This window comes from Schistocerca serialis, chromosome 11 (assembly GCF_023864345.2).
Source record: "Schistocerca serialis cubense isolate TAMUIC-IGC-003099 chromosome 11, iqSchSeri2.2, whole genome shotgun sequence".
Lineage (NCBI taxonomy): Eukaryota > Metazoa > Arthropoda > Insecta > Orthoptera > Acrididae > Schistocerca > Schistocerca serialis.
Genome location: NC_064648.1, coordinates 178,148,632 through 178,175,316, shown reverse-complemented (window position 1 = coordinate 178,175,316; position 26,685 = coordinate 178,148,632). Strand labels below are relative to the sequence as shown.

Here is a 26,685-nt window from a genome sequence, read left to right as displayed (position 1 = left end):
AAGTCGCTCGGTGCTAGGTCGGGACTGTACAGCAGATGAGGAAACAACTCCCACTTAAAAGATTCGAGAACTTCACGAGCGGCATTTGCCGTGTGGGCCCGGACGTTGTCGTGAATCGGCAAGATCTTTGAGCCCAACTTTCCCCTGCGCTTGTTTTTTATTGCTCTTCTGAGGTTGTGCAGAGTTTGGCAATACCTTTGAGAGTTTATTGTAGTGCCTCTTTCCAGGAAATCCACAAAAATCGTATTTCTACCTGGTTACTGATTAACCACGTGGTTGAAGGTGCAGGCGGCCGAATTTTACAACGAAGGAATTTCCAAGCTCGTCCATCGCTACGATAAGTGCCTTAATTTAAATGGCAACTATGTAGAAAAGTAGTATTTAAGTGTGGCTTTCATCTGTATATAATTAAAAAAATTTCCAATACTTTATTTATTTTTAATTCCAAAACGTAATGTACTTTGTGGATAGCCCTTGTACCTGGGTGTAAAGCTTTGTAGGGATATGAAATGGAGATATAGGACTAATGGGGGATATTGAACATATACAGAGAAGGACAGCACGAATGGTCACAGGATTGTTTAATCTGTCGGACAGGGTCATAAAGGTGCTGAAGGGATTGAACTGGAAGACTCTTGAAGATAAAGTATCCTGAGCTAGTCTGTCAACAAAATTTCAGGAACCAGCCTTAAATAATGACTCTAGGAACATACTACAATCCACTACATATTTTTCACGTAGGTATTATGAGGATAAGATTAGAACAGTTACTGTACGCACAGAGGCATTCTTCCTGTCCTCCATACGTTAATGGAGTGGGAAGAAGCCCTAATGATTGGTACAATGGGACGGATGCTCGCCCATGCAGCTAACAGTGGTCTGCAGAGAATAGATGCAGGTGTAGCTGGTGTACTCAAGTGTAGTGACTGGAATCGTACAAGTCCGGGAATGGCTTCAGAACCAGCAGTGGCCGGCCGACTGTAAGAGAGCATCGACAGCGAGTTGCCAGAGAACGACAGGGGACAACACGAGAGAATAGCAGACAGTGGAGGTGGCATTGCAGAATACTAAGTCCAAAGGGCAGAGCGTGGTCGAATACTGAGAAGTAGCAAATTCAGGACCAATACCGTGATGTGTAATGAGATGTATACCGTAACAAAGAGAAATCACAACTGACAGAGTGGCTCTGCTGCCGACTTTAAATGGCAGCCATCGGCCCTGATAGGCTCACCGTACAGACGAGGCTTACAGCGGTGCTTACATCGGCGACCACAGCACTCGCAACTGCAGCAGTGCTGCCTAGCAGCCATTACTAATATCTGTATTGTCTGGCATGTCTTCGGACGCGCCGGGCTGGGATACCGGAGAGGTTCTGAGGAGAACGAATATTACCGGGTTCCGTTTGTCATCGTCAAGCAGGTTCACCACTTGCTGTGGTGGTATGGGGTGGCATTGGGTACAGGACACAGGCACCTCTGGTTAGCATAGCCAATAATGTAGACAGTAGTTGTCTCCTTTCTTCGAGGTCTCTGTTATTATCTTTCAACAACATAACACAAGACTGCGCCGCCTTGATTTCCCTGGATACAGAGGATGTGGGACTGTTGCCCTGCCAGCTTGTTGTCCAGTCTCTCAGCACTGGAAACAGCTGGACACAGCTTGCCTAGAGAGTGGAACACAGCGCTCCCAGATGGACTCTAGCAAGGAGTTGAAGAATCACGAGCTAACACACCCACGTCTGTCATCTGAATTGAGTTCTACTGGAGGCCAGCCGGGTTAGAGCTGTGGCAAGTTTTTGTACTAAATTTCACACAATGTGTACCCCCAAACACATACATTTATGATCATGTATTCTTCCTGCTATGCTGTAGATGTACAACAAATAAAATTTTCATTATATCTATCCTACACGATGTTACAACTTGAATGTTCCACACTGTAGATGTCCGAATGGTTGGGAACCACAGCACTCCGCTTCCCCTTGACCTGTCCTCCCCCACTTTCCCATTTTCCTCCTTCTCAGTCACCCCACACCAGACGTTGCCCTGCCGTCTTTCCCCTTCTCTCTCGATCTTTCATCTCCCCCTTCTCTTCCCCTATCCTTTACCCCTCTACCACCAGTCCCCCTTATCCTCCCTCTTACCCCACCCCCTTCGCATTTTCCCCTCCCCTTTTTCCACCCCTTCCTCCCTCACCATCATCATCCCCCTCCTGTTCCTTTTCCCCTCATTCCTCATCCCCACGTCTAGGCTACAGCATCGCCTCCCTCGCAATGCCGAGCACACTGTCACGGCAGCTGGCACGCCACCGCCCCGTTTTGATCTCATTTGTGTGTTTTCGCCGGCGAGCAGAGACCGACGACCAGTGTTCGGCCAACGAGTTTCGCTGTCGGGACGGGACGTGCATCAGGGGCTCCCTGCGGTGCGACCGCAGGGTCGACTGCTACGACGGGTCGGACGAGGAGGGCTGCCCGCCCAACGGTTCGTAGTTCACTCCCTCGCACCGGTACTCCGGTGCGGGAGTACTCGGGACCGCTTGGTGCAGGAGCGTCGATCGTCTTCCGAGAGCTGACTCTCTCGCTCTGTCTCGCTTCACTGCACGTCGCAAAGCCTTACGTTTTCCTCTGACGGAATTTCCGGACGGTGCGGCATTCGGTGCTGACGCTGGCATTACAGACGAGCTTTGGAGGCTTGCATGATCTGCACAGTACGCGCTACATTCCTTTCTGCTGAATGGGCAAATGTAAATGTGCCTGGAAAATATTATGTGCACCTTAAGGTACGCAATCCCACTTACACCATCCATCCTGGGTAGGTGGGTTGCCCACTGTAAAGTGCATGAAATATTTTCAGGGCTAGCTTCCTGGCCCCGTAAATTCGTCCGCCTCCTGAATAACAGTGCAGCATACACAAAACATTCTAGAAATACCATGTGATCAAGGAAAATTTGTGCCAAACTGCTGTGCATTCACCTCCTCCGTAATACAGCCTAAAATAATAACAATAATGTTAAAGAAGGTACATCCAGTTTGCCTTTGTAACAAAAAAAAAGTTTGTTTATTTTACCATACTCATTTTGTTTCAATTGTTTAAAAGATGAGTTATAATATGGAAAGAAACATATTTATAATAATGAGTTGCTTCTAGATAGTTCATTTCCAAAGATACTGAAGAGTGACCTTTTTCTCCTTTGCAGCATTTTTGTTTGGTTTACACCTACACCTGGAAGTGTCTTCAGCATGCACATATTCCAGTTATAAATATTGCTGCTACTGTATTTGGCGCCTTTTGTCCGACCTAATTTCACTCTGGCTTGCAACACAATACATTTTGACATAAAAAAACGTGACAAGAATTTGCACTGCCTATGTTTATTCACATTCTTCTGGCAAAATGTACGTCTTTGCATTTTGTGTGTGAGGGGGGAGGGGGGGGGTGTTAGTGTCACTCAGTACTCAGTAGTACTTGCTGGTAATAGTTTTTTACTCTGTTATTCCATTTACATTTATTAATATTACAATTTTTTATAAAGATCATATATTTCATCATAAATCGAAGTTTTCATGTTATTTATGTTCTGAATTTCTTATATACAGCTTTCTCTGACAATAGGCTCCAACACTTGCATACATTTGTGCAACATTTATATATCAGTAAACTTGCTTCAATAATTAATTTGTACTTTTCCATTAAAATATGAAAAATGAATGCCACCAAATAATGGTTCACATATTATTAACGAAGCATTCTTAACATTTTAATTTAATAGTTTTATGTTCTTTTCAAGTAATAACATTCATATTATTAAAGGGTCATTCATTGTTACTGCATACAGATACAAAATCAGTTATATGCTTAGCAAAAAAAGAGGTGGAAAGTAGTATGCAGTACTACATTAATGTGAGTATTACATATTTCAGTCGTATATTGCAATCGAACACTTAATTAATCCCTAACATATCAATCATATTTCGACAAACCTAAAAATGCAGTTTGGCACAAATTTTCATTTGTTGTGGCATGTTCATTACATTTCAGATTTATAATTTCTGTCAGCTCTAACTGACTTCGTTTCAAGACATTTATATTTTCGTTCATTTTGTCCCTGGTGATCTGTTCATATATCAGCGGTACGAATTCAGCTGATACAAAATAATTTCATTAAACCATCTTTTGGATATTGTAATTCTCCATGCTTGCAAATAAAAATTAGAGAGAAGTTCTGCCTTATGCAAGAGACAGGTTTATTTATATTTATTTTACTCATGTATGTTTTAGCACGCACTGTGCTATCTGCAGTAGGCTTTTGTTTATTATTCTGTCTCATGGTATTTTTCCATGTTAGTCTATAAGTCCTACATTACACAACTCCCATGTTTTCTGATGCTGTAGTCCTGTTACTTGTTGCTTTAGATGTGTTAAGACACGTTATTTCTTCACTATCGCCATTTTTACCCGTTACACTGTATTTTATTTATTTTATCGCAAAACACCAGAAAACAACTCGAGCTGTGCAATGTATGATAAATATAAACTACAGCAGCACAAAATAAGTGATGAGGCAGTGTAATAAACAAAAAACTACTAAAGACAGCAGAGAAAGTGCTGAAATGTATATGGGCAATGTTAAAATAAACTGTCCTGCATCAGGCAATTTTTTTTCCAATAATTTCATATATTCTTAATAATTTTTCTTGTTTCGTAAACTAGAGCTATTGTAACTATAACAAGTTAAAAACATAATGTTGTCAGCTACAGAACTTCATATTTCTTTCCATTCTAAAGCTTGCAAACATTTAATTGCATCCGTAGTAGGAAAAATTAAATTGGCATGATAAGCTATATTGTACTTTTTAAAGAAATAAGTACCACTGGCTTTTGATAAACATGCTATAAATAGTATCTAAAAACATTGAACTGGCATCAGCATTAAACTTATGAAAACTGTAGACTCCTTTTTTATGATAAACAATGCTATGATTGCATGCGCAAATAGTACAGTAGGGAAAATTGTGATTCTCCAAGGAGTAAACCGTAATCCAAACAGTTGTGGAGGCCAGGGAAGTTGTGTTATTTCATTGCCATTCTCATGAAATCAGTTTTGGGTATTTCTGCCCATGTAAATGTAAGCATTGTGGTCGTGAAAGATATGGTTCTCTGCTGTGAGTAATTTCTGTTCCATTCAGTGAATATAGTCACGCAAAACAACCATAGCGTACAAAAACTTACAAGGGGAGGCTGCCAATTGTGAAATTCAGATTCGTTTCATACTGCGCGTAATAAAAGCTCATGGCCAGAGGTGTAATGTGGCAAAGCACCAAGATGCACTTCTCAGCTGTTGTCGAGAAAATCAACAGTTAAATGAAAGCGTTGCGGTGAAATACTCTCTACGATTAATAATTTTCTACACACACACACACACACACACAGATATATATATATATATATATATATATATATATATATATATATATATATATAAAAATTAGAGGGAAACATTCCACGTGGGAAAAATATATCTAAAAACAAAGATGATGTGACTTACCCAACGAAAGCGCTGGCAGGTCGATAGACACAAACAAACACACACATACACACAAAATTCAAGCTTTCACAACCAACGGTTGCTTCATCAGGAAAGAGGGAAAGAGAGGGAAAGACGAAAGGATGTGGGTTTTAAGGGAGAGGGTAAGGAGTCATTCCAATCCCGAGAGCGGAAAGATTTATCTAAGGGGGAAAAAAGGACAGGTATATACTCACACGCACACACACACATATCCATCCACACATACACAGACACAAGCAGACATTGCTTGTGTCTGTGTATGTGCGGATGGATATATGTGTGTGTGCGAGTATATACCTGTCCTTTTTTCCTATATATATATATATATATATATATATATATATATATATATATATATATATATATATATATATATATATATAAAAAAAACAAAGATGAGGTGACTTACCGAACAAAAGCGCTGGCAGGTCGATAGACACACAAACAAACACAAACACACACACAAAATTCAAGCTTTCGCAACAAACTGTTGCCTCATCAGGAAAGAGGGAAGGAGAGGGGAAGACGAAAGGAAGTGGGTTTTAAGGGAGAGGGTAAGGAGTCATTCCAATCCCGGGAGCGGAAAGACTTACCTTAGGGGGAAAAAAGGACAGGTATACACTCGCACACACGCACATATCCATCCACACATACAGACACAAGCAGACATATTTAAAGACAAAGAGTTTGGGCAGAGATGTCAGTCGAGGCAGAAGTGTAGAGGCAAAGAAGTTGTTGAAAGACAGGTGAGGTATGAGTGGCGGCAACTTGAAATTAGCGGAGATTGAGGCCTGGCGGATGACGAGAATAGAGGATATACTGAAGGGCAAGTTCCCATCTCCGGAGTTCGGATAGGTTGGTGTTGGTGGGAAGTATCCAGATAACCCGGACGGTGTAACACTGTGCCAAGATGTGCTGGCTGTGCACCAAGGCATGTTTAGCCACAGGGTGATCCTCATTACCAACAAACACTGTCTGCCTGTGTCCATTCATGCGAATGGACAGTTTGTTGCTGGTCATTCCCACATAGAATGCATCACAGTGTAGGCAGGTCAGTTGGTAAATCACGTGGGTGCTTTCACACGTGGCTCTGCCTCTGATCGTGTACACCTTCCGGGTTACAGGACTGGAGTAGGTGGTGGTGGGAGGGTGCATGGGACAGGTTTTGCATCGGGGGCGGTTACAAGGATAGGAGCCAGAGGGTAGGGAAGGTGGTTTGGGGATTTCATAGGGATGAACTAACAGGTTACGAAGGTTAGGTGGACGGCGGAAAGACACTCTTGGCGGAGTGGGGAGGATTTCATGAAGGATGGACCTCATTTCAGGGCAGGATTTGAGGAAGTCGTATCCCTGCTGGAGAGCCACATTCAGAGTCTGGTCCAGTCCCGGAAAGTATCCTGTCACAAGTGGGGCACTTTTGTGGTTCTTCTGTGGGGGATTCTGGGTTTGAGGGGACGAGGAAGTGGCTCTGGTTATTTGCTTCTGTACCAGGTCGGGAGGGTAGTTGCGGGATGCGAAAGCTGTTTTCAGGTTGTTGGTGTATTACACCTACACTGTGATGCATTCTATGTGGGAATGACCAGCAACAAACTGTCCATTCGCATGAATGGACACAGGCAGACAGTGTTTGTTGGTAATGAGGATCACCCTGTGGCTAAACATGCCTTGGTGCACAGCCAGCACATCTTGGCACAGTGTTACACCGTCCGGGTTATCTGGATACTTCCCACCAACACCAACCTATCCGAACTCCGGAGATGGGAACTTGCCCTTCAGTATATCCTCTATTCTCGTCATCCGCCAGGCCTCAATCTCCGCTAATTTCAAGTTGCCGCCACTCATACCTCACCTGTCTTTCAACAACTTCTTTGCCTCTACACTTCTGCCTCGACTGACATCTCTGCCCAAACTCTTTGTCTTTAAATATGTCTGCTTGTGTCTGTATGTGTGGATGGATATGTGCGTGTGTGCGAGTGTATACCTGTCCTTTTTTCCCCCTAAGGTAAGTCTTTCCGCTCCCGGGATTGGAATGACTCCTTACCCTCTCCCTTAAAACCCACTTCCTTTCGTCTTCCCCTCTCCTTCCCTCTTTCCTGATGAGGCAACAGTTTGTTGCGAAAGCTTGAATTTTGTGTGTGTGTTTGTGTTTGTTTGTGTGTCTATCGACCTGCCAGCGCTTTTGTTCGGTAAGTCACCTCATCTTTGTTTTTTATATATAATTTTTCCCACGTGGAATGTTTCCTTCCATTATATATATATATATATATATATATATATATATAAACAAAGATGATGAGACTTACCAAACAAAAGTGCTGGCAGGTCGATAGACAAACAAACATACACAAACATACACATAAAATTCAAGCTTTCACAACAAACGGTTGCTTCATCAGCAAAGAGGGAAGGAGAGGGAAAGACGAAAGGATGTGGGTTTTAAAGGAGAGGGTAAGGAGTCATTCCAATCCCAGAGAGAAAGTAAGATGACAGAAAAGATTTCGAAATGCAACAGTGACAATAACAAACATAATTGTTCGGTTCAAATTAATTGGAATTAATTGGAATGACTCCTTACCCTCTCCCTTAAAACCCACATCCTTTCGTCTTTCCCTCTCCTTCCCTCTTTCCTGACGAAGCAAGCGTTTGTTGTGAAAGCTTGAATTTTGTGTGTATGTTTGTGTTTGTTTGTGTGTCTATCGACCTGCCAGCGCTTTTGTTTGGTAAGTCACATCATCTTTGTTTTTAGATATATTTTTCCCACGTGGAATGTTTCCCTCTATTTTTTATATATATATATCCACTTGAATATTATTTGTGATATTGTGTTTTATTTCAAGTATTATTTTTCCACGACAAACGACTTTCAACAACTTATTATATGCATAATTGTTGCAACTGATTGCGGGAATTATATATATATATATGTGTGTGTTTGTATGTAAATATATACATTTGAATTAGAAAGAACAAATACTAAAAAAAAAAGGTTGCATGGCGCGAGATTCGATCCGGCGACCTTCGGATTACGAACCCGAGCGCTTACCGCTGCGCCACGACGCTGTGCAAAATTAATAATCGTAGAGAGTATTTCACTGCAACGGTTTCTTTTAACTGTCGATTTTCTCGACAACGGCTGAGAAGTGCTTCTTGGTGCTTTGCCACATTACACCTCTGGCTGTGAACTTTTATTACGCGCAGTATGAATCGAATCTGAATTTCACAATTGGCAGCCTCCCCTTTCTAGTCACCCAGAAGAGACAGCACGCTAGTACCATTTAAGTCGACAAGTTCTTTCAAGTATCCAGATGATGACACCAATTGGTGATTAGATCCCCTAGAGCTACCAAATTGTGGGGATGTTGATTGGCACGCCTCACCTATTGTTCCAAATAGTTCCAGACGTTTTCCGTGAGACTATGGTGGAGTCATTTAGTGGGCGAGTCAAGATGCGATAAGGTGCCTTAATGTTCATCAAATCGGAAGTGTATGCTTACAGCCCTGTGAATGTAGCTGTCGTCATCCTGGAAGATGGAAGTGTCTACACCATACCAATCGTGACAATACACAAGGGAGAGCAATACTTTGCTCACTAAGAATCTTAAAAGAGACATCATCTTTCCTGTGATTCTTCAGTTTCTCCCAGCGTATTTCTTGCTCGAACAGTCCACAGGTGTACTGCTGGTCCACAGTGTCCGACGGGCACAATATTTCGGCGATCAGACGTGTCGCCATCGTCAGGTGCGATGACGAACTGAGCTCCTGAGGGCGGGGGGGCCGTATTAAATCCCCTCCTCTCGCGAGGCGTTCTCCCCGCGGTCCGCGCCCGCACGTTAGCGGTCGCCGAGATTCTGGTGTCGGTGTCTGTGGTGGCGTCGGTATAATTGCCTCGTCTGCCCTAGTCACCCGTTCGTTTCCTTTGCCGAGTGTCATTTTAATTAGACTCAATGCTGGTTCCCGTGCCCTGCTGAGGTTGTAGCCGCACTCTCGGTTGACGAGTCCATCAGTGCACCTGACGATGGCGACGTGTCTGATTGTCGAAATATTGTGCCCGTTGGACACTGTGGACCGGCAGTACGACCACGGACTGTTCAATCGTCTTTCCTGTTCACAGTGGCCTGAGTGAGTGGGGCCAAATCACGGTATGAAAAATGCCCCAAAAAGACAATCACTTCCAACCTGGGCTACACCCTCCACACACTATGGGTTAAATGCCTCATTGGCATTTTGTCCAGTATAAGTATATATACACTCATAAAAAAAACTACTGCCTCACAGCTCGGTTTTGACTAATTGTGTCTTGATTACAATTTCAGCAAACATTGGATGATTTATTCGAGAACAATAACACATCAGTCCATCTCTGGCCCTTACGTAAGCAGTTAGTCGGCTCGGCATCGATTGATCGAGTCGGGGAATGTCGTCCTTAGGGATATTGTGCCAAATTCTGTCCAACTGGCAAGTTAGATCATCAGTTTCCCAAGCTGGTTGGAGGGCTCTGCTTGTAATGCTCCAAACATTTTCAGTTGGGAAAAGATATGGCAACGTTGCTGGCCAAAGTACAGATTGTCAAGCACGAAGAAAAGCAATAGAAACCGTCGCTACATGAGGGCGGGCATTAACTCGCTGAAATGTAACCCGGGATGATTTTCCACGAATTGCAACAAAACAGAGTGTTGAATATCATTGATTACTCCGGTGCTGTAGGGGACCTGTGGATGATAACCAAAGGGGTCCCACTCTGAAAAGAAATGGTACCCCACGCCATCAAACACACACACACACACACAAATACTACAGTTCCACAGCTTGGTTTTGCCTGATATCTGTGTGAGTGGCAGTTAGGTTGTTTTCCCACCACTGTCCGGTGCATGTGGAGACACGTTTTGGACCTGGAATCTCATTGACTGGTGTAAAATTGTCTTCAGTGATGAGTCTCACTTCTACTGGAGTCCCAGTGACCAGAAGACTTGTCTGGAGATGCCCTGGACGGCAGTGGGATACCGTCCTGCCATCTGCTGCCTACATCAACATCTACGTGATTACTCTGCAATTCACAATAAAGTGCCTGGCAGAGGGTTCTATAAACCACCTTCGAGCTGTCTCTCTACCGTTTCACTCTCGAACGGTGCACAGGAAAAACGAGCACTCAAATTTTGCCGTGCGAGCCCTGATTTCTCTTGTTTTATCTTGACGATCATTTCTCCCTGTGTGGGTAGATGCCAACAGAATGTTTTTGCAATATGGCCATATGGCCTAATAACCAAGAGTGTCTGTCTGTGGCTCCATTTAATTTCATAGCAGGACCCGTATAGCACAGAGGTATGTCAACAATATTCAGCATCTTCTTTTGTTGCCACTCATGGCAAGCCTCTCTTGCTGTTCATTTCAGTAAGATAATGCCCGTCCACACATGGCGAGAATTTCTACTCCTCGTCTTTGTGCTTGCCAAATCGTATCCTGAGCAGCGAGGTTGCTGGATCTCTTTCCAGAAGGGGACATTTGGAACATTGGGTAGGGTACCCCAATCAACTCAGGATTTTGACTATCTAACACACCAGTTGGACAGAATTTGTCATCACATCCCTTAGGAGGACATCCAAGAACCTGTCCATCAATTCCAAGCCGAATAATTGCTTGGATAAGGATGGAAGGTGTACCGATGCACTATTGAGTTGCTCAGTTTGTAAAGCTCTTTCTCTTCAATAAATCATCCAATTTTTGCTGAAATTGTAATCATTTGTTGATTTGCATGTATACATTACAGCTACTGATTTCCATCCCATTCATGCAGATAATTCCTTTGTGGTGCTCCATTCCCTCCCATCCCCCAGTGTATATATATCGTGTGGAACTGCAGCGCACACACACACACACACACACATATTAGGCAAAACCCAGCTGTGGTACTATAGTATCTGTGTGTGGGTGGGTGGGTGGTGGTGGTGAGAGGAGAGGGGGGATGACACAATTTATTCCAAATCTTCTACAAAGTACAGTGACAAGCATGAATCACTTTGCCTAAAGCAGATTACTATTACAAATTAGAACCTCGATATTTGTGTTTTTTACGTGCTAATTGAACCACAAAACCATTCAGTTGTTTGAATTTCTTCTCAAAATATAGTCGCAATCCACAACTTGAACACATTTCTTTGCAGGTACAGGTAAGGTGAAGGCATTTCACTTCCAGTATGTGTATTAAAGCTGTGTACATATGAATCAACCCGCAGGTTGAAAGCTAAGTTGCATATCTTTGGACAACACTGTGGATCCACCAAGAGAATTCACAGTCCAAAAAATGGAGATCAGACTAATCTGAAGGATTAGTTCACAATGTTCGTGTAGGCCACTGTTCAGGCATCTCTGAATATTAACTCTGCTGTCTCTGTACATAAATTCCACTGTACATAAATTCCACTGTGGGGTTTGTTGCTGACAATACTGACTCCTTCAGGAGAAACTGCAACATTCATTCAGTGAATGGTAGATGGAAGAATGATGCACACTTGGATAACACTGCCGTAGGCATTGTGTAGGAAGCTGTGCACTATTCAGCAGCTTTGTTTTCAGTAGGTTCCCGACAGAGCTGAAGAAAATGAGTGATGAACCCCAACCCAAGTTGAAAGGCGCACTCCTATTCCGTACAGGAATTCCTCACAGTAGTTGAGAACTTTTCTCTGTAATGTGTTGTTTATTCCTGCATGCTCCCACAATTTTTTCAAGTTTTATTAATTCCGTAATTCTTTTGTTTGTGAATTTTCTGTAAACTATCTACTGATTCATTCCGTGACCGAGTAGGTCCAACTTGTGTAGTCGTATGGAACCTGATAAATAATTAAATAAATAAATAACAATAAATCAGTAGCTGATCCATTAGTAGACACAAACAGGAATACATTTTGTGTATGCTGCACGTTTCTGAATATATGCTTAGGAAATAAGGATAAATGAAATTTCATTCAGCATAAATTTTGAAAATATGTGCCTAAATGTAGCCTTGATTATAAAGCTCAGTCAAAAAGAATTTTTAAAAATTGGCTTCAACCAGCTTTGCACGTCTATGCATCATCCGCCCCCTGGTTATAACTCGTGATAAAAATTACACAGGGTATCATCAATTTCTTTTTTTCAACTGAATAACAACTACTTCTGCGTTGGCAGCTGGTGGTGAACTTCATCCGTAGATCATCGAAGGAAGTTCTCGGCACGGAGTAGAGTAAATACGTAGTTTTTATGGTGAAAGTGTTTCAGGTCTTCTTCCCTGTCTCAGTTTTTCCACTCTTTATGCGATAGAGTATTGTTTCTACTTAAGCATGTACAACTGGATTATTTAAATCAGTCTACATAATCGGGCTGGCCTAAGGTGTACTTTTGAAACACTCTTAGTTGCCTTCCTAGAAGTAATCCTTCTTTGTAGTCAGTAGAAGTTTGCAATAAGGAATAAGTCACCCATTTTTCCATGAAATTTAAATATCAGTTTTTGTTACTTCATCAAAAATACTACTAGAATAATTATGCAGTATACTTGTGCATGTTTGAGATAAAAAGGAAATGCTAAGTGAAGGGAGGAGTTACAAGAGTAGTATGATTTTCATACTTCTGGTTGTGGGACTACAAACTCTATGGCTTTGCTGGTACCTGGAATATGTCTTCCATTCTTTTTTTATAGCCTTTTTAGTCCAGTTACAGAGACACGGAAATTTGCATAGTTTACTTATGTTTCAGTAATGGACATTAATATCCAGTCTGTTATCCAAAGCAAAACTGTGCAAAGAAATGGTCATCAATTTCAATACCCTCTTTTGTATAATATGTGTAAATGTTGTGTGTGATTGGTTATTATAGCCATTGTCTCACCAAAATTGTATATTTTATATACAAGGTGTACAACTTTGCTTCCGCCATTTGCCGATAGGTGGCAACAACGGTAAGTAGCGGTCGAAAGAAACAGGTCGCAGACGTCAGGCAGTTAGCTTGCAGCCCGATCAACATAACCTCATTCAAATGTAAGTCGATTTGTGTCTGCATCGTAAAGTTGTTCTTCATTGAAAATGTCAGTTTACGAGCCTAATTCTTATAATTGACAGGAGGTGTTACTGTTTTGTTTCAATATGAAGAAGACAGTGGCCGAGTCTTATCGAATGCTCTCAAGTATGTATGGTAAGGACGCTATTAGTGAAAGAACATATCGTGAATGGTTTCAACACTTCCAGAACGGTGATTTTAATGTTGTAGGCTGGGCTAGTGGTGGGAGAGAGAATGTTTTCGAAGATGCAGAATTGGAGACATCGCTGAGTGAAGACTTGCATCAAACTCGAGAAGAATTGGTATGATTAGTGGGAGTGACACAGAAAGCCATTTCAAAAAGTCTCAAAACTATGGGCACGATTCCAAAAGAAGGAACTTGGTCCCGTGTGAGTTGAAACCGAGTGACGTTGAATGACGTTTGTGTATTTGTGAACAGTTGCTTCAGAGGCAAAAACGGAAGGGATTTCTGCATCACATTGTGACCGGGGACGAAAAATGGGTTCATTACAATAAAATCATGGGGATATCCCGGCCATGCTTCCACATAGAATATTCACGGCTTCAAGATTGTGCCCTACATTTCGTGGGACCAGCTCAGCGTCGTGTACTATGAGGTGTTACAACCGAGTGAAACAATCGCAAGTGCTTGTTAACGAATGCAATTAATGCATTTGAGCAGAGCATTAAAAGACAAATGGCTGCAATACAGCGAGAGGCACGATAAAGTGATTTTGCAGCACGACAACGCTCGACCCCACGTTGCAAAAGAGGTCAAAACGTACTTGGAAACATTAAAATGGGAAATCCTACCCCAACTGCCATATTCTCCAGACATTGCTCCCTCTGACTCTCACCTGTTTAGGTCTATGGCGCATGGCCTGGCTGACCGACACTGGGTCGATTCGTGGATCGCTCCAAAAGATGAACAATTTTTTCGACACGGGATTGGTACACTCCCCGAAAGATGGGAGATAGTAGTGGCCAGCAGTGGGAAATACTTTGGATGATACGTGTGTAACCAATTTGTTTCATTAAAGCCTCAAATGTTGGACAAAAAATGGCAGAAGCAAAGTTGTACACCTTGTATATATATTTCTTCCTACAGGAATAGCAATATAAAACTGACTAAGGAAATATGTAAGATACACAACCTAATAACAAGGTGCATCCAGAAAGTTAAGTTCCAGTCATGTCCAGAGATGGCATGAGTAGATAGGAATAATGTGTGCAGGAGTAGGGAGGAGGTATGTGGGAATACGGGAGTGCAGTTTCAGTCTGGTGACGGCAGTGGTTACTGCACAGTGCTAGCGTAAAATGGCTGCTATGGTTTTGTCTCCCACCAACAGTGAAGTTTGCACAGTTATTCAATTTTTGTGCGTTCAGAAGCAATCTCCAGCAGACATCCATCACAAATTGTGCCACATGTGTGGGCACGACATTATGAGTGGCAATACAGTCAGACAGTGATGGAGGCAATTCGCTGGAGGACGAACTGATTTCTGTGACAAAAACCGTAGTTACCAACTGTCCCTGGTGTCACCAGAAACTGATGGAAAATGTTTTGTAAGTAGTTTTGGTGAAGCGACACTTAATTTAGGAGCTCTCTCGTCAGTTCCCCCAGATGTCTCGCTCAGTGTTGCTCTGTTTTCATAGAGTGTGTGCGAGACAGGTGCCGAGGCAACTGACAGACAAACACAAAAGCGAAAGTCTGGTCGCAGTGTTGACATTCCTGCTGTGATACGCAGTGAAAGCTGACGAGTTTCTCGACCGTGAATTGTGGGTTCACGTGCCACACTAGAAACAAAATGACAGTTTGTGCATTGGCAGCATAGTGGTTCACCTATGAAGACCAAATTCGAGCAGACAGTCTCAGTCAAAATAATCACATGTTCTGTGTCCTTGGGTTGCTGTGGTGTCATCTTGTGCAAGTTTTTACCACAGGGAGAGACCTAAATGGTGGTAATCCAGAACAGGAGACATGGGATGTTGAAAAAGGCATTGCAGTGCTAGACCCCCTACATCCGGTGACACACAAAATGTGTCGAATCTGCTAGGTTGGGAGATCTTTGACCGTCCTCTTTACAGACCCGGCTTTGCCCAAAGTGAGATTCATCTCATGAAGCGTTTTCTGGCAGGAAAGTGTTTGCATGATGACACTGAGATGCAGACTGAAGTGACTTTGTGGCTGCGTATGTAGGCAGCAGATTCCTATGACATAAGCGTAATATTGATGGTGCACGGTTATGACAAATGCCTCAACAATGATGGTAACTATACAGGGTGTACATAAAGTCCGGGAACACTTTCAATTATTTATTGCACAAGAACCGAACATTGTACAGATATCATACATATGTCATTTTGAAGTGAAACCCTGAAAGTTTTTTTTTTTTCCTTGTATACCACCACAGCGTAGTTTGGTAATTTGCTGATAGTCAGCACTAGTCGCAAACATGGCGAGTTCAGGTGTGGAGTGAGCTTTCTGCTGTTTCATGAAATGTCCTCCCCGATCACCAGATTTCACTCCGTGTGACTTTTTTCTGTGGGGACACATTAAAGATTTGGTGTGTGTACCGCCTCTACCACGTGATGTAGCAGAGCTCCGGGAGAGAATACGAGAAGCGACTGCCACAGTCGACGATGCCGTGCTGGGATGGGTATGGCAAGAATTTGATTACTGTATTGACGTCTGCCGGATCACTCGTGGTTCACGTATCGAATGTTTGTAAAAAACACTTTCAGAGTTTCTCTTCAAATGTAATATGTATGACATCTGTACAATGTATAGTTCTTGTGCAATAAATAATTGAAAGTGTTCCCAGACATTATGTACACAGTGTTGAGAAGTAGCCAGTGGATCTGCATACAATTTTCAGTAAATATTTCGTACTTAGTGATGTTCTTGTTTTCTTCATTGGTCCATGGAACTAACTTTCTGGATGCACTTCATACGTCATTCATGCTCGGAGTGGATGATGTTAGTCGATTTGCGCATCTTAATGTGGACGACATATTTCCTGAGCCCATTTTATTTTGCCCATTCTGGGTATACATTATATCCATACGTATTAAGACACACACATTTCATCTGTCAAATCAGTTCCCAGTCTGCTGCAGAGCGAAAGATTAATTCTGGAGATAATAATTTCAATTTGACAAATATGTCATATTGTATTATGTGTGTCTTCCTATTTTTTTAAATAAATGTGTGCATTGCTGAATGATAATTGAACAGAAAACCTTTGCAATTTGTCCATGTCTCTGTACTGTCTGCATGTCTGAGAAGACTATTGTTACCTTTCGTGGTAGCCATTGGCAGTTGGATGCAGTGAAGTCACTGGTTCGTGACTGAGCAGAGGCATTTCTTCCGCATTGTATGTTGAACATTTGGAATTTGTGTCCACATCTGGGATACTGCTTGTTCCACTACGACGAATCGGTGTTCGGGTAGACGCTTCTTGCAAAGCTTAATCTCATTCCGTACTTGCTGCTGCTCGGCTTCCGATAACAAATGTCAGGTCACCTGCATTTTTTGTTTGGATTTGGAACTGTGGCCACAATTGCATACTTAGCGTCTTGATGTAACTCTGATGTTTCATTCACATATTCTAGTATGGTCATGCTACCGTGGCCTGCTGGAAGGTGCAGAGAAAATGAAACAGGCCTGAAAAATATTTCATGTACTGTGTAACGTATACAAAAAATAGATGTCCAACCCACAATTGAAGAAAATCAGTGAATGTATTTTATTGAATCATCACTGTTTTGCAACATAAATAGTAATAATAATAATAATAATAATAATAATAATAATAATAATCACAATCAGTTTGTTTAGCTGTAATATGTTCATTAGTACGTATTCTTTAGAATGGCTGCAGTTGTCCTGGAGTAGACTCAGTTTCTTCAGGGTGTGAAATTAGATGGTCTGGGTGTTCACCTTAAAATTACTGAGAACACTAATGCCATTTTAATGTCCTCAGCTTATTGCCAGTTCTTTGTTTCAACATCTGTAATATTTGACATCACTTTCAAATGCAGTTTCATGTAAATTGGTGCTCGATCCCACAGTCTTGTGTCAATAATTAACAGTTTTGGAGCACTGTATCTGACTGCCCTTTCTTTTCAAAACCAGCTTCCAACTAACTACATGCAGTAAAGGTGTAAATAACTACTCCAAAGACCTCACAAGTCAGAGATACGTACTGGAGTATTTTCAGTAAAATAAATATTCTCTGTTGTTTTGACAACATCGACACAATGCTGATTTTGTGTAATAGTTTGTTACATTGGAAATGGAAATGCCTTGTTGCGAGGGCCTGCTGTCAGGTAGACCGTTCGCCTGGTGCAAGTCTTTCGATTTGACGCCACTTCGGCGACTTGCGTGTCGATGGGGATGAAATGATGATGATAAGGACAACACAACACCCAGTCCCTGAGCGGAGAAAATCTCCGACCCATCCAGGAATCGAACCCGGGCCAAGCTACCAGGGCGAACATTTGTTACATTAATACATATTTTTACTTTATACATCATTCTGCTCGTTTTTATCTAAACTGATTGTGACAAATATCAGGATGATTACTATTTTGGGGGGGGGGGGGGGCTGTTTGGGGAAGGAGACCAGACAGCAAGGTCATCGGTCTCATCGGATTAGGGAAGGATGGGGAAGGAAGTCGGCCGTGCCCTTTCAGAGGAACCATCCCGGCATTTGCCTGGAGTGATTTAGGGAAATCACGGAAAACCTAAATCAGGATAGCCGGACGCGGGATTGAACCGTCATCCTCCAGTACTATTTTGGGGTCAGACTATATCAAGAGTACTGAAATGTTTTCATAATTTATATAACGGGTACTGAAATGGCAAAGCAGGATGAAATTAGTGAAAAACTTGAGTTTTTGAACAAAAGTTGGAGATTGCAAGAATTTGACCTAAAGTGGGATTGATTGATATAGTAAGAATCCAGTATTGAATGATTTAGTTTGTAGGAATAAGACAGTCTTGGTTTGTTATAACTGTGGGTTCGGTAACCCAACTTACATTATTTACATTTGGGGCAGATCATGTAAGTTGGGTTGGTTATATTACGGTGCATGAAATATTTTCCAGGCCAGTTGTAGTTTGCCCAACCTGTCCTTTTTTGTCAGTTCCACTGATCGAGGCCATTAACTTTCCATCGTGTGACACTTGTGAATGGCTTTGTTCGATAGAAATATGATGGATGTAATGTATGAAAGTGTACCGGGAGTACTGCAACTACACCGACAACATTTCCAGAGATATTTTGTAAGTTTTTGATGTAAGGGACCAGAGGTCTGTGATGGCTCATTACGTAGTTTTTGTGTAATTATGGTTTGTTCCATTTATTACCCAAATTATCTTTGTTTCTGTGAAGATACCTTCATGACAGCGAAGAAGCCTGTAATATACAACTCGACACACAGATGCAAAACCAGAGTGACGTGGTTGCCTTCACTGTGGGAAGAATTAGGAAAGCCTCACTGTGTACGGCATTCGGCAAACCCACGCACGAGGACATATCGGTTACCTCTCCACCAGTAAACCTGTCTGTACTGCTGTGTGCCACTGTTAATGCACAACCGACTGTCCCGGAAAAAACAGAAGTGAGCAGTACTGAATGTGAGCTTCAGTTGTGAAGAGTAAAGCAGGCATTACTGTTGTTGACAGCAACAAATGTGACTGAGTTGAACAAGTTTGTTTCCAAGCGTGACACACAGTGCATAGTGTCAACATTTGCTCTGCCATGCAGGTATTTTCTGTGCAATACAGAGGTAAATGAGCATAAGAAATCAGACAAAATGAAATTATTCAGCAACAAGCCATCAGGGAGAACAGGTCCATTCCACCAAAATACTCAGAAAATATCCCTGAACCATCTTGGAAATTTAGTTGTTGAAGGTCTGGTTAATGTGTCCCAGATTAATATTTATGCTGTGTGGGGATTAATAACCTCATTTTTTTTCACCTCAGATGCCTTACTGTATTAAAGATTGCATTTCAGGGGCCAGTGCAATTGCATGATGTCATTCACATAGGATTTTTCCTATTGAGTTGTGTGGAGTAATTGGTGTACGAGATGTCGGTAGAATCTGTAGAGGAATTGACTGGGAAGATCGTAACTATGTCTCTCATTGTACACTTGTCTGAAACGAGAAGTGTTGCACTCTGAACACTTTGGGTTAATTGATACTTCAGTAATGCCACGTCTGTCGGATATGTTAATTAAACTTTCAGTCTTACATGAACTTACTTTCACTACACAGAAAAAGCAATTCCTACAGGTGAAGAATTGTGTGAGTACATGATGGCTATTGAATGTGTACTGAAAATAAGCTTGCAGTCATTTACTTCTTCTGTATATTATTTCCACCCACAGATATCTCAGGAAATGATCACAGTGAGAAATTCGAGACCATGTTGAGATTTATTAACAATCATTCTTCTCGTGCGCCTTTCATGAATGCGACAGGGAAGGATCAGATAGCGATATCAGAAGTACCCTCCGCCACACACCATAAGGTGGCTTGTGGATTGTAGATGTCCAAAGATATATGTCACCACATATCTGGGCAATCTCGGCTTTCCACTTTTTTGTGCCTCTTCTGTAACCTACTGATAACTTTAGCCTTTTTAGGATTCCATACCTTAATCAATAAAAACCTTTATAGTATCACTTTGTTGTCCGTCTGTCTGTTAAAAACCCTTTTTATCAGCAACAGGTACATGCATCAAGGTGAAATTGATGTCACATATTAAAGTCAATGGTCTCTTGCTGGTGTAAAAAATTGAAGCTTCTAAGTCAATGCAGTCAAACGATATGTCCATTTATGTCACATATTTTGATACTTTAAAAGACTCACTCATCAGAACCAATAGTGTATTTCCCATTGAAATAGAATCCTGAAATTTGGCAAGAAGCAATGTTTCACAGTCCAGGTAAAGGAATTAAATCAAAACGTTGTTAATCTGTAATTGTATAATACAAAAAATTATTTTTGCCATTTCTTATCAGCCTGTCTGTCCATTAAGGCCCCTTTTTCTCTGGAGCAGGAAGACGTGTCAAGTTGAAATTGATGTCAAATACTAAAGTCTACTGCCCCTGGTGTAAAAAAGTCAGTGCAAGCAAAAGATACGGTCTTTTATGTCACATATCTTGATGCACTCAAATTCACTCATCAAACCTATACGGTACTTCTGTTGATCTAGACTCATGAAATTTGGCAAGCAGCAAGGTTTCACAGTACAAGTAAAGGGAAAAAACAGAAAATTGTTAATTTGCAATTAGATCGCATGAAAAAACATTTCTTTTCCCATTTGTTACCCGACTTCAGGCTTGAAATTGAAACATTCTCAAAATCTTGGAATTTCGGGGACCAATATCTTGCCAGTGTCAACATCAATAACACGCAAAAATCCTTGAGATTTACAATTCCTAGGATGGATGAACTGTCAGAATCCATAATTAAGTTTATACAGAACCCTCAGAGTGTGACTCTTACGCGCATCTGGCCATTTTTTAATCTTATCTGGCATTCTAGTCCTCTTCTTATTGGTCGTTCTGTCGGTCTATTTAACTTTCAACTATTTTCCTCAGAACCACCCTGCTAAACTGTCCTTATATTTTTTCATGTTTCTTTCTGTGATTTGATTTCATATGATACTACACAGCTCCGATAAGAACGAAATTTTAATCAACATATCCCACAGGCATGGAAATACTTGAGTATCAGTTAGCTGGTGCTCACTCATTGTGTTCATTGTATTACAGTTTCCCGTTTCTATTATTGCATTTTCCATGAATTAGAGTGTGACTTGTCAGCTAGTCCAATGCACATGTCAGAGATCTGCTCCAGAGCTACAATTTTAAGTCCACAGGGTTTTGTGACCATTGTCATTGGAGGTAAAATCTTCTATATTGTCAGGCCACCTTATGTTCATCTACGCAATTGACATTTTGACCTGTTTGCTAGAATCATCATCTTGAGGGTTTTCTTGTGTCATTGGTCAGCTGAACACCTAGCTAACCAACCAATGACACCAGAAGATCCGGTTTACGTGTCAACTGTGAAGCTGAACGTTCGGCTAAACGAGGGTACTGAAAGATCCTGAAGGAGCCCCCAGCAAGGAGAGTGGAATGTCCATTGTGTAAGAGGAACATGACGTGGCCTAACAACCTAGAACAGGTGTTCCAGCAGAAGTGCACATTTCCAGCTGAAGTGCACAAAGGCAGGCACCTCGGTGCCCACTGGCAAAGGTGAGCAGGGGTAGACAAACAGCTACTGTGTGGGCAGCCAGGCAGTAAGGCGATAGTGTATAGGACCCTGTCACCCAGGGCGAGCCGACGGGGGCCCGGGAGCTCACAATCGGAATAGTCTGATCTAGAGGGTTTTACCTGTAGTTTTGTATCAGAGCTGTGTATTAGTCGGGTGGTCATTTTGACTGCATTCACCCCTGCGAGTCCCCGTGCTAAGTGCCCGACTGGTCCACGACAGCCCCTACGACCGATACGCGGCCGACGCCACCCTCGTCTTCCGGCTGCCGGAGGGACGAGTTCCGGTGCAACGACGGTCGCTGCCTCGGCATCTCGCAGCGCTGCAATGGCGTCCGGGAGTGTTCGCAGGGAGAGGACGAGCGAGGCTGCGGTAATTCCCCGTTCTACTGTGGGTCGGCCGTGCCCGGGTCGGTGGTGGTGGAGGCTCTCGATCTCCTGCTCTGCTTCCGTGCTCTACTAACCCGCACTGGGCCTGTCTTCCAATTCTGTCATCCAGATTGACGGGCAGTATTTATTCCTCCATCTTTCTGTCTCTCTCTTTACCTCCCTCAATTTCGCCTGCTTATCACTGTGCACTGAGAAACAGGAACGGATGGGAATTACAGTGTTTGAGATCTGGGATGTGATGGAGATTGTAAATGAAGAGGACTGGAAATATGAGAAATGAGGTGATTCTCTACAGAATTGTTGAGGAATGTAATAAGCACGTCAGACAAAAAATTAATCGACAACCAGGAGACATCATACCGTTACCATTTAATACCTGATAATGGCTGAAATACGATGAGGAAGAGAATTCACAAGTTTCTCGAGCTAAAGCCACTCGTCGATGGTCGGATCCCGCAGAGCTACCAAATGTCACGGTTTCTGACCACTGTATTTCATCTGTTTTCCACGGGATTACTTTTTATAATCGAGCAATGTAGCTGTGCAGCCCTGTGAAGATGTCTGTTGTGATCTCGGAGGCGTCCACAGCATACTCACCGTAAAGATTTAGTAGAAAAGACGACACTTCACCACCGCGAACATCAAAATAAGCACCCTTCTTTGTGTTTACTGTAGCCTGACTGAGTGGGCCCAATCAGAGTAAAGAAAACACACCCAAAACATCACAGGACCACATTTGCACTGTGAGTTAAAAGCCTCATTAGGCTGTCATCTTCTTGACATCCCACATCATTTAAACAGTGGCGAAGTGGTGTTGCGTCTGATCACAGGCGGTACCTTTGCAGGTTCCGTGCTTTCTAGCCCACTGGCTTTATTTGCCACTGAAAGCAGTGGCCTATGACACCTAATACAGGAAAGATGACTAGATGGGCAGGAAAAAGTATTACAAAAGAGAAAAATGGGCCAGAAATGAAGCTGCTAATATGTCTCAAACAGAAAGTTTACGTCAAGCTGTGGTACCAGCTTTTTACTTGTGATGGTGAGATGTGGAATTTCAGTGGGAAAACCATTCAAAGACAATGGGTTCCTCACGAGGCAATGCAGACTCGGAGGTTAGAAATTTCTGGGAATGAGAAATAGAGGAAAACAAAACCCGCCAGAGTAGCCGAGAGTGTTAACGCACTGCTTCCTGGACTCAGGTAGGTGTGCCAGCCCCGGATCGAATCCGCTCGGCGGATTAACGATGAGGGCTGGTGTGCCAGCCAGCCTGGATGTGGTTTTTAGGTGGTTTTCCACATTCTGCTATGTGAATACTGGGCTGGTCCCCACGTTCCGCCTCAGTTACACGTCTCGCAGACATTTGCAACACATTCTCCCTCTTTCATGATTTACACTAGACAGCTGGGGTACACTGTTTCCGTCCCAGGGGGTATGGGGTGGTGGCGGGAAGGGCATCCGACCACCCCTTAAAATTAACCGTGTCACATCCGTACTTAATCCTGCCGACCCTGTGCACGATGTGGGACAAGGCAGTAGCAAAAGAAGAAGAAATAGAGGAAAACAAACAAATGAATCAGGTAACAAACCACAATAGCAGACATGATATGATGACTGTAATGGGAATGAAACTGAGGTGGCTGGGACATGTGGTGGCCAGGAGAAGAAACTAACTCTGAGGAAGTTGTGGGAGTCAAACCTAGGTCCTTCCACACTGAAAGCAGTGATACTAACCATTCAGCTGTGGAGGTAGTCTCCCAATGCATATTGTACAATATTTGCAATTAGTTAGTTCTGAACATACAACCCACAACATGTCAAAGTGCTGAGTATTTTTTTCCTTTCTTACCTTAATTAAAAAGAGATTTCACAGCCCAGTGCTTTTTGCAGCCATTTTGCTATATCTCGCTCTTCCTGTAGCTCAAGATTTTACCACTGCCTCTTTCTCAGTAGTGTTGCAGCTATCTCTAAGGCTTTAACTGTTTAGTGGAAACTTTTGACTTTTTCTCTTCACCTGATGACAGACTGGTCACTCTCTGGACCCTATTGGTGTCTCCACTGTACTCTTTGTAGAGATCTTGCGGGTAATTTGCAGCTGTTATTTCTCTAGATCTGGAAGTCAATGTAAGGTGTACTCCTAAAGTTTTAATTATCTGTTTGAAAAAATAAAGTTGTACAATTAATTTTTCATTTGTTTGCGGGCACATGTCTGCAGCCTCGGTACAGATTTACGTGCCCACCACAGCCCTGTAGCAGACCACTAGAGGAGCAAAAAGAAAAAACAGGAAATATATATATATATATATATATATATATATATATATATATGGAAACATTCCATGTGGGGAAAATATATCTAAAAACAAAGATGATGTAACTTACCAAACGAAAGCATTGGTATGTTGATAGAGACACTAACAAACACAAACACACACACCAAATTCAAGCTTTCACAATCCACGGTTGCTTCATCAGGAAAGAAGGAAGGAGAGGGAAAGACGAAAGGATGTGGATTTTAAAGGAGAGGGTAAGGAGTCATTCCAATCCTGGGAGCGGAAAGACTTACCTTAGGGGGAAAAAGGGACAGGTATACACTCGCGCACACACACACACACACACACACACACACACACATATCCATCCGCACATATACAGACACAAGCAGACATCTGAGCAACAGATGAATCCCTCCACTGTGCAAAGCATAATTATCAAATTTCTTGCTCGTGAAAGTGTTACAGCAGCGGAAATTTGCCAAAGATTGACTGCACAGTTTGGTAATAAAACATTAACCAAGTGCATTAATCTACAATGAGACTACATTGAAAAATAAAAAAAGTTTCAGTGTTGTAAGTACTTTTTTTCTATTCCATTCCGAAAACTTTTCAAACCAGCCTCGTAGAAGGATATGAACACATGTAACAGTATTTTGTGACACGTGCAGTAGAGGAACATTTCAGAGATGTTTATTGTATTGGCATGACAATCCTCCCTATTATAAAGCAGCATCTTTGATTCAGTGGTTTGTGGACAGTAACATTCCTGAAATGGAACGGTCTGCCCAGAGTCCTGGCGTGAATGCAATAGGACACTTTGGGATGAATTAGAATGCTGACTCGACTCCAGACCCCAGCATTCTGGAGTTCAAACACTTAAGGAATAATGTGTTTTGCCGTTCCTCCACAGGTGTTCAGATGCCTCGCTGAAAGCAAATCTGAAGCTGTCATCGAGGTGGAGGGTGGACACTTCCCTGTATTAATGTCCACTAATACGCATCGGGATACTCTGTCAGATTGTGTACGTTAATGGGCTATGCGAGTTTCTTTTGGCTCCTGTAGTGGCTTGCCCCAGTACTTTGGCACAGGGATTTCAGTGGTACCACAGCTGCATACATGTACATGGAAATAAACAAAAAAATTACTTACGTGACTCAATTTCTCTGAGGCGTCTGCCCGTCGTATTTCGTACCTCTCTGCTTTTGTCCTGGTCTGTATATGGCCTATCGTATTTCTCAGGAGTTATTTGTGAAGTACTTGCTTTCTTTAGTCTCGACCACGCTTACCTCGGGTAACTAACATAAAACTGCTGTCGGCTTAGTCTCCTTGTGTAGTGAGCTTTTGTGGGCGTCATCTCCTGGCAGTAGCTGAGTAAAGTTGTTTCTTGTGTTTCAACTGCAACTTTCTCCACTTCTGGAAACCTAAATAAAGAAATAACTTCTCAGTTATGTTAACATAATTTTTTATGCTGCTGGTGTTCAAATGTGGCCATTCAGGAAATCTAACAGATGATAAGGACGTAGAGGAACAGTTACTCAGTTAGCAAACTTTTGTCAAATCTAAAACATTGTAAAAATAAATCCTAAGAAAATGAGTTCACAATACACATTATTTGTGTCGGGCTATTTCATTAGGTGCCTATTGAATGACCGTCATTGATACATTTACATTAATGTCGACAGTAATGTTTTTCTCTGTCAGATTCTATGATGATTGCCTAAACCTGAATACTAGGCAGACAATAGAATTATTTGAACTTACCTGAGAAGAGGGATGCTGTTTATGAAATTTATGTAAGGTGCATCCAGAATGTTTAAGTAAATCAAAACACAGTGTAGTTGTTTTTCTGCTCTGGTGATATGTGTACATGTTATTACGTTTGTGCTGTGTTTGAGTCCTACATTTATATCTTTCGCTTTATCTTTGTTTTGTCTTTTAATTGAGACTTTTCTTATCTAAACGTAGTCATTCTTATTTCTACAGCAAATATTTTCTACTTAATATTTATTGGGATTCGTGCTTCAATCTGTGATTCTTCAGCCAGCTGCAAGTTCTTACATTACTTTGGCAGCTCTTTGCTTAAATCATGAAGCAGCATAGATGTTTCTTTATTTTGCAGTTTCAGTACCAGAAGGCAT

The 26,685-nt window shown here is 42.1% G+C and overlaps 1 protein-coding gene across 1 annotated transcript in view; it reads left to right on the top strand.

Annotated features, from left to right (window-relative positions):
• Positions 1–26,685, top strand: part of LOC126427231 (basement membrane-specific heparan sulfate proteoglycan core protein) — a 792,772-nt gene that overhangs the window by 376,840 nt on the left and 389,247 nt on the right. The window contains exons 13-14 of the mRNA XM_050089468.1: positions 2,352–2,480; positions 22,108–22,257. Coding sequence (XP_049945425.1) covers positions 2,352–2,480; positions 22,108–22,257 — 279 coding nt within the window. The remainder of the gene's footprint in view (positions 1–2,351; positions 2,481–22,107; positions 22,258–26,685) is intronic.